General features: G+C 35.7%; 1 protein-coding gene across 29 annotated transcripts in view; it reads right to left on the bottom strand.

Moving 5' to 3' along the window:
- The window catches only part of CADPS (calcium dependent secretion activator), a 286,962-nt gene that overhangs the window by 83,879 nt on the left and 190,578 nt on the right, over window positions 1-12,505 (bottom strand). For 13 of the 29 annotated variants that reach the window (XM_072420831.1, XM_072420822.1, XM_072420834.1 and 10 more), the window contains 5 exons: window positions 10,113-10,214; window positions 9,957-10,020; window positions 9,541-9,664; window positions 7,707-7,775; window positions 6,946-6,963 (listed from right to left, as the gene is read on the bottom strand). In XM_072420831.1, coding sequence (XP_072276932.1) covers window positions 6,946-6,963; window positions 7,707-7,775; window positions 9,541-9,664; window positions 9,957-10,020; window positions 10,113-10,214 — 377 coding nt within the window. The remainder of the gene's footprint in view (window positions 1-6,945; window positions 6,964-7,706; window positions 7,776-9,540; window positions 9,665-9,956; window positions 10,021-10,112; window positions 10,215-12,505) is intronic. The other 16 variants (XM_072420828.1, XM_072420833.1, XM_072420839.1 and 13 more) reach the window with 3 other exon arrangements.

Here is a 12,505-nt window from a genome sequence, read left to right as displayed (position 1 = left end):
ATGCAATATTGTTGATAATAAGATACAACTAGATTTATTTAAACAGTTCTTCCAGATAAAGGTGATACACTTGAATAGCAAATAGAAAATCTTTTCCAAATTTTCAAAAATGAAAAGGAACACACACACATATATATATATATATATATATATATATATATATATATATAAATATATATATATACAATAAAAGTATTAGGAGTAATGGTATACTGTTATGAAATGTAAATAAACCCTTGGCTTCAAAAGCTGCCTCCTTAATAAAAATTACTTATTGTAGGTGTTTTACAAACCTACCTATCAGTCTGTGACACTGATTTGGTGTAATAGTTGAGTGTTTCTCCCTGCACATTTTACCTATTTTTGTGGGTTTAATTCCATGAACTGTCTGTCCTAAATTTCTTTACATTTCAATTGGATTTTTATCAGGGCTTGCATCTGGCCAGTCCATAACCCTCCATATCTTCTTCTGAAGCCATTTTGGTGGCTATGTTAGTGTGCTTTGGATTTGTATTACAATAAAAGATTCATTCTGAGTTAATCTTTGGGGCAGGTGATCTCAGATTGTTGTTTACTACATTTCATTAAGATACAGAATACATAGACGACTCCCAATGGCAAGAAAATCTACCCTAATCCATAACAATTCCACCAGCACAATGCTTCACAGTTGGTGTAAGGATGAAATTGTGTTCTAGGTTTACACTAAAGGTGTCTTTTTTTAGTGTGACCAAACAAATCTATGCCATTCGGTCCACAACAGTCCAAAGAAGGAGACTTCCTTTAGCATCTGCATTTGAAAGGCCTGGGAAAACTAGAATTTAGTTGACCTCTTATTTTGCTTATAGTGAAATGATTTATTTCAAAACGTTTTCCAGTATTTAAAATAAAAAGCATATATTTCTAAGACACTTAAAGAGATTTTGGTGTGATGACACCAAATACATTAATAGCAGTGAGAACATCAGACCCCCTGAATAACACAGACTCAACAAACATAAGGTGATTCCTTTGGGTAACACCTGATATAGAACACCTGATTCTAATTTCATGAATATGAAATGCTGACAAATCTACATTTTCTTTACTTCTGTTTATGAGACTAAATACACCAGGTAAATTTTAAGGTCTTTCAAGTATATTACCTTCATCTGTTGACACTGTTTGACAATAAAAAGATCTAATGTTTGCTTGTTTTGTTATGCCAACCTTTCTTGAACTTTTTTAACATGGGGGGACCCTTAAAATAAACTTTCAGGTCTTCAGGGAACCCTTCTATAATTACTATATACAGTGGGTGGAAAGTCCCCCCTACAGCCAATATTCATTGATATCACTTAAACCGACATGAAAGACACAAATTGCTCCTCTGGAAGAACCCTAGGGCCACATGGAACCCTGGTTAAGAAACATCAAGCTAAGCTAAAAACAATTTCTGTCTTGTGCACTTACATTTCTATGTGACTTTAGGATTCTAATATTCTGAGATGTTGGACAACTGGGTGCAAACATGCACTGGTCTCACAAATCCTTTGCAAGGCAAATTTGTGTGTCACATAGGTCTACAATGTGGAATTTATAAACCCCCACACCCAATTTATGCTAAATGGGTTTTAAATATTTATATAATACAAATGATTGGGCTATTTCCTAAACTGCTTTCTTCTATTGTATTGATATATTTGTTAAGAAGGCCTCAGCATGCCGAAAACCAAACTTGATGTTCTTTATATCATTACATATATCTAGAAAAAAAGCAAAATCGAATATTTATGAATACTGATGAAGACCAAAGCATGTTCCCCTTACACTATTTATCTATCTATTGATATATCTGCCTTGGACAAGTATATTATACTCTATCACATCATCATTACCATAGACAATAAAATTATTGGTTTGGTTAATGTGTAGTCACACGTACTAAATTTTTTAAGCACGTGAGTAAATATTTTTTTTTCCACACCGCTACATCTGATTTTTCAAGACTTTCCATATTGCCGCACAAATTATACACGCTAAAACTACAGCAGTTGTTAATGTGACCCATGAAGTTGTCTTATATCCCTTTGTCTAATTTAAACATGTATAACATCTGTCACTATTCAAAATGTGTGCTTTCTAATTGTTTCCTGCTTCTTTAATTATTTTCAATGTGAAATACTAGTGGTTCTCATATCGTGGCTTGCATCAAACAGCATCGAAGCATGCCAGCTTCACCAAATATGTTCTCTGCTCTCCCAAATGTTAGAACGCAGCGATCAGTGTGACCCATCTGTCATACAGTTTGTAATATCAGCAAAGCAAAAAGATTTAGAGATGAAAATAGTATTCTTTGTAGAATGTGAACACAAAACAAGCACCCTGATCTGTCAATCTGAGGGGTGTATGCAATCTTGGTGACAAGCGCAGTTAATGGGGATGTCTGTTTGTTTGTACCCAGAGTCACAGGAAAAGCAGAAACTCTTTAACTGTGAGCTCTTGTGTTCAGCAATTACTCTGTTAACTTTTTTCATTGCTTGCTACATTTTATTGACCCTTATTTTTTATTTTTCTGTAATGTGGGATATACTAATGTAATAATAAAAAGAGCAGGATGACATTGATTAAAATTAATAAATGCAACAATGCAATTTTAAAGCAAATCTGTTACATTAAAAAAAATATATAAAAATGTACCACCTGGAAATGAAGGGGCTTTGTATCCCCCATCACTCCTACACCTCTCCCCTCACCAATACTTCTAATCTTTGCTCTCTTGCAGAGATACAGCTTCCTTACAGCTAATACATATATATCTGGAATGTCCCCTATGTCACTAGTCACAGTATACAGTGTTTTGGGATAAGTGGAAAGAACAATTGCATGCAGCAGAGGGCGAGGGAATCTGACACTCTTGAAAGAGTCAAACAGGAAAGAGCAAAGATTAGAGGAAAAGGGAACAGGAAAGGTGAGTATGAAGCCTCTACTTTTGCAGGACCTGCTCTTTGGTAGTTTTTAATATAGTGACAGGGCCATTTTTGAAGTTTATTTTAAGCCAAAAGTGGGGGAAAAAATCAGACCCCTTACCAGGATCATGTTAGGAAGATCTGCTCTCACTGTCCTATTGACAACAGAATATATGGAAAATCAGAAAAAAGGACATATACATCAATGAATGGCTTGTGTCTCTCAATTCTAGCTGTCATTGACAGCTGTTGCAGCTCAGATACCAGCTAATGATCAGGAATGTCAGATATGGTCACATACAAAATGAAAGTTTAATTGACAAAATGCATCTTTAGCCTGTAAATGACAGTACAGAAGCCACTGCAGTCACCACTGAACATTGCAAATGATAGTGTCTATTTATTTAATACTGTGATTGTCAGATACAATTACAGTTTAAAAATTATTAAAAAAAGCAGTGTACCAAATAAAATGTATTTATTTATATTAATTATATATATACCTAAACTTTATTTACAAATGAGTATGGATATGCAAATCGGTAGTATGTTTACTATCAAGTTAACCAACATATTTTGATGCTGCTAAATATGGGCAGGATATCCAGGGATCAAATACCTCTGGTCTCAGCAGGATTAAGGGCTTACACTGCACATTTTGTCTCTGGAAATGATCTTTCATAATAATTTCCAACAACAGAAAGAGACAGATGAATGAATGAGTGCTGTACACATAGCACCCATTCTGTTCTATGGAAAGCAGAGGGGGAAAACGAATGAGCGGCACCCTGTTGTGTTCACCTGCCTTGACTTGTATAGAAGTAATTCCTGGATCTGTCCCAAGGGATCCATGATCAATGTTGGGGGACCACTGTACACATGTCAGATTATCACCCAAGACAAGCATGACCTTCTGTCTCAGGTGATAATTATCTGAGTACATAGCTTAAGATTGCCAGTTGGTATTAAATACAGACAGAAAATCTGCAAGTACAAAAGGCCAAAAATGACTTTACTTTTTAAAAAGGGCGTACTAACAGGTTGAAAGTTTAACAACTTTCTTTTTTTTTATTTTAATATTATACACTTTTTATGTGTGTTTATGTTGTCATTGAAATATTACTTTCCCAGCAGAACATTTAAAATCCTGAAACATGTTCGCCAATACAAGGTAAACTATTCTATGTAATCCAGTTTTCACACTATTTTTTTTAATGAATGTTTGTTTTTTTTCAGTAGAAAACCAAACTGATAAACTCCTCAGCAAATAAACTGTCACTTACACGTCTAAAAGTTTTGCTTATTTGTCATTGTTAAACGATTTGCATGTTTGTCTCATTTAAAACCGGAAAGAAAATAATCCTTTAAAATGAATGAATACATTATGACCAATTGCTGTGATAAAATTATAAAAAAAACCTTGTTTGTTTGTTGTGCAAGCTTATTCTGTTTTCCAACATCTCAGAAACACTTTATATTAATCAGCTCACACCTATGCCCGTTCTCCATTTACTTGCAATGCAAGGATCACCTAGTCTGCTGAAAACATGCTTGACATGGTATATCACAGATATATTTTGCAGATACATTTGTGTATGGAGAGGCAATGACTAAAATATCTGCTAGAGAAAGCATCTGGAATTTATTTTTATATTTGCCAAGTTCCCTATATAAAACCATCCTAACCATAAAGCAACATGCACATCCTGTCTGAAGCGGTGTATACTAGGGGAGGTGTAAGATAAAGCTACCACGTTTTTCCCTTGGGGATGCAAAATCTTTACACTTTCATTGTATAACAGTGTCTACGTTGTATGCAACAGCTGGGTCTATGGGAAGGTGAAGCCTTCTAAAGGATGAAGGGAGTGAGTGTGACATCTTTGTGATACTTGGGATGGAGCTTTAAGCATAAAGGTATTTCTGTATATGGTGTGCAAAGCTTACTAAACCTTTGCCAGAATATTTCACAAACTTTGCAAAGGCAGTTGGAAACCTTTCCTAAAAATAGTTGCTGAAGGGGTCATTCCATTACCTCTGCCAAGCCCTAGAGTTTGATTTCTGATTGTTGTAATTCTACGGCTAGCAGTTTTTGCAAGAAAAAAATGGGTAACATTGGACAAAGTGGGCTTGTTCCTTACCCCTTACTTGACAGGCAGTAGAAGATGGCACTACAGATGTTGCTGCAATTTTTGTTGTGTGTTACAAGGGTGGTTTGCAGCCCCTGCAACCTCTAAAGGCTTAATTTGGTGGCACTTGTAGAAGTAAAATATTTGTTCTCAATACTGGACTCATAAAAAAGGGTGCAGATGAATCACCACTTGAAGATGAATCACCAGTGGATCTAATATCACATTTTTAACATTATAATAAAGGGTGGCTATCCCTTTTTTATAACAGAAAAACGGGGGCTTATTTTTTTTTTTACTTTTTTGGGGTGGTCCCCTTATCTTCGTCTTCACCCTCATAGCGACTGAAGGGGAAACCTGCGGGCTCCTGGGATATTTGCGTTACAAATTCCAGGGGCCTGTGGGCTGCTCCTTCTGCACATGTCCGAGATCAGACATAAAGGGGTTTTCCTGTAATGTAAAAAAAATGCCCGATCTCACGCATGCACAGTAAGGTCAGCACCTTTTTTTTTACATTTGGTGGAGGACATGTCACTCATATGGCAGCGCTGGATGGAACAGCGAGCGCCTGAAAGAAGGAAGCCGAGACAGCGCGGGACTTGCTGGGTTCAGGTTGTGGATAGATCGAGGGCTTTTCTCAGGTAAAGGTTAGTGATTGTTTTTTTTTGTAAACATTCTGCTTTAATTTGTATCAAAAAGCTTTACTTTACACTTTAGTTGAGCTAATTCATCACAGATATTGGTTATATTTCATAATCTATCTTTCAATTTTGTCTGCACACTGCCCAGAGCCCTTTATAACAGCGTAGGGTACTTCAAACTATTTTAGTTTGGTTTAAACAATTCAACGCTTTTATAAAATCACTATAAAAAGGATTTCAGATTCTATTGCACAACACAAGTAGAGAATTTTACTTGCTTCTTTGTAAATTATCTTTTGAAACATGTGCAAGTCATTCCTGAATGAGTTTCCATAATGCAATGGAGAGAATACCTCCACAATAATAAATAGCTGCTAGTAAATTAAAATACCTAATAATCTAGCTAATAACAATAGAACACTGAAACTTAACCTGACATATGTGGGGTTTTAATTAATTATCTGCACTTGTTTCAAAAGATAACTCAACTGAAATAAGAGAAATTCTACCAAAGCCCTTGAAGCTGAGCATATCTAATATCGCTATTTCAGGTATTCTACGAGCCATGCAGTAAGCCATATTTAAAGAAAAAAAATCTTGGGGAGAATCAAAAAATAAAATAAATGCAAAATGCCAACAGAAGAAATTAAAATGTGACATTTTCCAAGGTTGTTCTAGGATGGCCATTTGGTGGGATTAAAACAGGAAAAGAAAATCTATTTTACACATCTGTGAAGAATCCCTGGTATGTATTTTCACAAAGGGATGATTTGTGCTGCAAAGAGCAGGACTGGTAAATCATTGGAGCCATGTAATATCACATTTCATTATCTTACAAACATAGAGGACGCAAAACACAAGAAGTCTTATTTTTCTGACTGTGCTGTTAGTACACATGTACAGAAAACACAAACAGTTCAAAAGGCTTTAACACAAATATGAGAAGGGAGGTGGAGAGTATTTTTTCTTTTTTTTCAGCACATAAATATTTATATATATTTAATTTTCACTTACTAAAATGGCTCTGCTCTTAATACAAAGGATTTTCAGTGGGTTTTTTTATTTTAAGACAGCACAAATTAACTCCTTAAGTGACAGTGTGATTCCTTTACAGCCTGCAGGATCACATGACTTAAGGAGCTATAAAAAGGAAACAAAAAATAAAATAAAAACTAAAAACAGAAAAAAATTACAATCCTTTTATTTTGTAAGGCATATACAGTTGTTCACCTGCATCCTTTTGATTCTCTATTTGTAAGAGAAAGCGAGGAGGAAAGAAGAAAAAGAACATAATATGCACGATTAATGAGCAAGTGGACCAATCCGTTACCCCCATTCACTTCTGGTATATGACATTTGACCAAAAAAAAGTACCATACACCCAAAATCATTAACACAGAAATTTCATCATTAGACAGGAAGTGGAGGCTGTACCAGATTAGGGGAAAAAATAAAAGAAATCAGTGAATTTTATACAAAGCTTTCAGACATGAATGTTATTTTTCAACTAGAGATTGAGTGTTTTTTTTTTTTTTTGAGTCCGCTGCAAAACTTGTAACATAAAAAAATGGGTTAGGACAACCTGTGGAAATTGTACTTTCCTCATCCGTTATGGTTTTATTTTTTATACAAGCTCAACCTCTAGCTCTATTACATGTCCCCTGATGGAGCGGTATCCTTGATCACTGGTTGCAAGCAATTAACAAATTGGCGATACACAGAAGCAAAAGTAAAAATGCATTCAGGTCACAGACATAAACTTACAGACAGGTGCCAGTTTAAACAGACAAATGGCTTCATTGTTTTAACCTCTTTAGGCTGATCAAAAGTGACTGGACTTTCACACTGGGTTTCACAGACAGAAGCAACAGACAGGGAGAATGCTCATAGACTTAAAGCAAGGAGAGTGATTTGGTTTGGATCTGAAGGTTCTCGAGATAATGGTAACAGAGTGGAGACAGCATGGAGAGAAGGTGGTGATAAGTACTCACGAATGGTTAAATCCATCACTTGGGAGGCCAAGCAGAAGACAGGGTGTTCATACATTTCTCTCTTTTTCCCTATAAAAGAGGATTTGGGCATGCAAGAGGCTTAGGTCAGAGAGGTAAAGAGGTCAAAGGTTAGAGGAAAATGTTACATCAGGTTAAAAGGAGAAAAGAATTTAAGTATTTTTGGGATACACAGAAAAGGGTTTTTTTTTTTTAATTTGAATTTTGCTGGATTAACCATTCAGCATGCCCATAGGTCACAAATTGTGACTGTGATGTTGTACAGTTTTGTTAGTGCTTTTTAGGGATTTTAGTACTCTTTGCAAGACTCAAATGATCCAAACATAAAAGGAAAGAAAACTGACGGATTTTGGCTTAAGATACTAAGCAATCAAGCCTTAAGTATCCAAGGCACGTAAAGGTTTTCCTCACAAGCATAGCCTTCCAAAATTTACCACTACCACCAAAATTTAACACCCCAATTTCTAAAGTCAATTAGCCAAAATAAAAAAAAAAGTTCCATTGGAGTTGAAAATTTGAACTTGAATTGTATTGGGTGGTAGTCTTTGAAATAACATGAAAAATAACCATGCTATGCCTGTGAGAGAAAACCAGACTCATGCAACTGGTGGATGTTGGGTTGTTAAGAGTTAACAATCCCAGCATGCTCTGGTATTGGCAGACCAACCACTTCCAGAAAAGGCGGGGGGAAATGGCTGTGCCAATAACGAGTAAGGAGGGAAAGAAGCGAAGAGCAGGTAGTGTGGGATGAGGAACTTCTCTAAACAGAGAGCTGGAAAAAAAAAAGGATTGTTGCTTCAAAGTATTCCCAGACCTAAAAGTCACAGTGCAGAAAAAAAGGGGGAAGGGGGCAAAATATTCACACAACCGAGAAGAACTGCGGCACAAAAGGAGAGCTATAGTGTTCTACGTTGGAAATGAATGCATTTTTACTTACAGATTTTTACAAAGATTTGTTTTGCATTGACTTATCTGAAAGAAGAGAGCAAATCTTACCAACAAGTTAGCACTTACTAAAAAAACAGCTCTGACAAGCACAATTTCTGAGCCTGAAACTCCTTCCATATCCAATCAGCCATGTTTTATCACTTTACGTAACAACTGAATGCTTTTGTTTTGGCAACCAAACAGCCTTTATTTCACCAACCAAATCCACAACGACAACATAACCTGCATAGTTTTATTTGTATCTGTCATCTCCAGGACAAAGTCTATACAAGAGAAAAATCCTTTTAGTTCCCATTTCTTAAGTGTTTCTCACTGGGTAAAGTTTAATAACTTCTCATTCAGCCGTTCCTTCGGCATTGTCAGGTGGGCAAAGTTAAGACCCACTTGACCTACAAAGGATGTAGACAAAGAAACCATTTTAACATATAAAGGATTGTGAAAACCAACAATACTTTTCACCAAACAATTCGTAGGCTATAAATATGTGTTAAAATGTACAGAGATATGTCACCAAGCTAAGACACTTTATGTTTTTGTACCAACAAATGAACCCAATTTATAATAAATAATTCAATACTAATAACATGTTCACGGTACAAACCATTATCTCCACATTGACCAATATAGCAAACCACTGAACACTACAAGAGCCCAAAAAAGTACCAAAATGCAAACAATCGCCATTCCAAGATAAAACAAAGACACATAATAAATCCACAATACACAGTTCAACTTGCCAACATTTTATAACATTGCATAAAACATGATCTTGGACATAAATTAACCAGTATGCCTAAATAAATATTTGGACCAATCAATGAACCTAGTGAGCCAATGAACTTGAAAAGTTATAAAATGACTCTCTTACCTTCGATTTTGGCATATTCGGATAGTCTTGTGTAGTTGACTAAAGCAGCTTGCTCCAGGCATTTCCGGATAACATTTTTCACATCCTCTTGAGGAACTGGAGTAACTATATCTTTCATTAAAACCTTAATAATGGGAGATTGGTAGAACAGGAGGTGAAATGTACAGGACTTTTCAAAAGGACAAACTAATATTTTTTGGAGCATAGAGATTTTTTTTTTTGCTTTCAGAAAGTAAGTCACTTTAGCGTCAATTGAAGCTTCTTTAGCCTAATAATGTATTATGCTTTTTCTTTTTCCTTTTAATAATCAATTACCATTTTCTCCAAACACTGGTTCATATGGCACAACCACAACGAATTTATTTGATGCAAGAGGGTAAAATAATGAACTTCTGTAAGGAGAAATGGCTACTTACCCTCTCCAATAAGGATAAAGTTGCTTTTAATGCTCCCTCTGGTCGGCCAAATGGAAAACAATACCTACAAATATATGCATATAGTAGTAGTTTCCTCTGTGTAATTCCTTTTTCCAGGTAGTGAGATTTTGTTAAACTTTTTGAGAGATGATTTACCTAAAATGTGTGATTTGATTTTCCAACAGCAAACGAAGCCTTTCTTTGATCTCTTCAAATCGCTCCTTTTCTTCAACTGTAACTGTTCCAATTCCATCGGGCCTGGAGGACAAGAGAAAGAAATGAGTGACTTGGTTGGTTCACCTACTGACACAAAAAGCAGCATACAGTGAACAGTCAGAGCTGATAAGACTATGCAGTAAACTTGTCTTTGTGAGTCACATTACAAGACAGAGCATCACAATGGAAAGGACAATATATTGTGACAAATAAAGAAGAGAAAATGTGTTATACTGGACTAAAAAAATCCATGCTCAGTATGTTACTATGCAGCACTTATTTGCTAAGAGGCAAAATGTTACAACACTTAAAACAATTATACAATACCTAATAATAATCCTGCAAAGCATATTCCATGCATGACTGGCAAGTGATGGTAAATACTCAAAATTGAATGATGAGCAGCTCAAAGATAATAGGCTCGATTTATTAAAACTCTTCAAGGTTGGAGAAGGTACACTTTCATTAGTGAAGCTGGGTAATCCCGCAAACCTGGAATGGATTTCTTCAAATTCATTTGCTAGTAAATGTTTTGAATCCTGGACAAGATCTATTCCAGGTTTGCTAGGTCACCCAGCTTCACTGATAAAAATGTATCCTCTCTAGCTATGGAGAGATTTAACCTCCTGGGCGGAGGCCCTAAAAGCATTGTTTTTCATGAAAATGTATTTTACAGTATAATATAAAAGTATGAGTATAATAAAGTTTAAAACAAAATGATGTCAAAATAATAAATTAAAAAAAATAAATTTAATAATAAACTTTCACATGATTTTCTGTTTCAAACTTTATTATACTCATACTATTATATTACACTGTAAAATAAATTTTCATGAAAGACAATACTGCTTTTAGACATAGAAATCCAGAGTATTGCATTCAATACAGTTATTTTGTATTGAATGCAATAGAAAATAATTTGAAATTCCTGTCGCGCCTCTAGCGGCGGTCGGCACGTCACCAGGAACTCCTGGGGAACATCAGCGTACTGGTCGGAGGACAGATCGAGGAAGAGGACGCAGTCAGAGGACAGCAGGATGCCGGAGGAAGCCGATGGGACCAGGTAAGTGTTTGTTTTTTTATTTTTTAAACTACCCCAAGTGTGACTCGGGGTTACCACTTTCAGCAGACTTTTTTAACCCCGCTTACCGCTGGGGAGGTTAATAAATCAGGCCCAAAGGAGGTGGTTACTTAAAGCAGAAATAAATCCACAACATTTTGTTCTGTTCTTGATAAAAATGAAGGGTTACCTTTGCGGGGTTTCTATTAACACATACATAAAACCTACTCCAGGTCTCAGTAGAAGATAGTTTCTGAATGCCTGCTTGTTTCAGATTGGTCCAGCTGTCAGATATTGCATTCACCTGTCTAAGGGAGGATATCTACTGACTTTGGTGAGATTCTCTTTTACGTCCAGCTTTGGATCTGATTTATGAAAGCTCTCAAGGATAGAGAGAATACACTTTTATTAGTGAAGCTGGGTTATCCAGCAAACCTAGAATGGATTTGCCATTTGCTATTTGTTATCAAATCTTTTCAATCCTGGACCAGATCCATTCTAGGTTTGCTAGATCAAATGATCATTTTTAATATATTGATAGATATCTATAGATAGATAGATCTGATTTTTATCCGATGTTAACTGTCGATCACAAGGTGCGTAACAATAAGAAATGAGAAAACCTTTGTATAAACTTTGTTTCCTGCACCCTAAACCTCAAGAATTTCAAGTTAGGTTAGTAAAAAAAGTGAAGTCATATTCCCTTTAGTCCTCCAGTCTTGTTCAAGCAAAGATTTTGCTTTAAATTACCTTTGCATATCGGATACTCAAAGTTAACCTAGCTTTCTCTTATTCACAGAACTGTATCTGAACATGAGCACAAAAATAAAATATATGGCCACTTAGCAGTCCTTAGATATAGTGGATACCATATCAGGATTATGATCCTTCAGGTTAATTTAGAAAATCACTCAGTAACACACTACATCTCATTGTATTGTATCTCTGGAGCAGCAGTGTTGTCATTCCCAGATGGAAAGTGTGGCTACAGAATGCTTATTATTTTATAACATAGGGATAGTGTTCTGTAGTCCACACACACTAGTAACAGAAAGTGTACTAGAAGCGATCGGCTCACATGATTTCTTGAAGGATTGTTTGTGTTTGCTGGACAGGAATAACAAAATACCTATCATAGTATATTGCTCAGACCAAAACAGAACAAACAGAAAACTTTGTTGCTAGTTTTATACTAGTTTAAGAGAACATTGTCTATGCTCTTTAATCATTTTTAGCATTTTAAAGATATCTGGATGCATGGATAGACAGAAGG

Source organism: Pyxicephalus adspersus, chromosome 8 (assembly GCF_032062135.1).
Source record: "Pyxicephalus adspersus chromosome 8, UCB_Pads_2.0, whole genome shotgun sequence".
NCBI classification, from domain to species: domain Eukaryota; kingdom Metazoa; phylum Chordata; class Amphibia; order Anura; family Pyxicephalidae; genus Pyxicephalus; species Pyxicephalus adspersus.
Note: the sequence above shows the minus strand (reverse complement) of the source record. Positions and strands in the feature narration are given on the sequence as shown.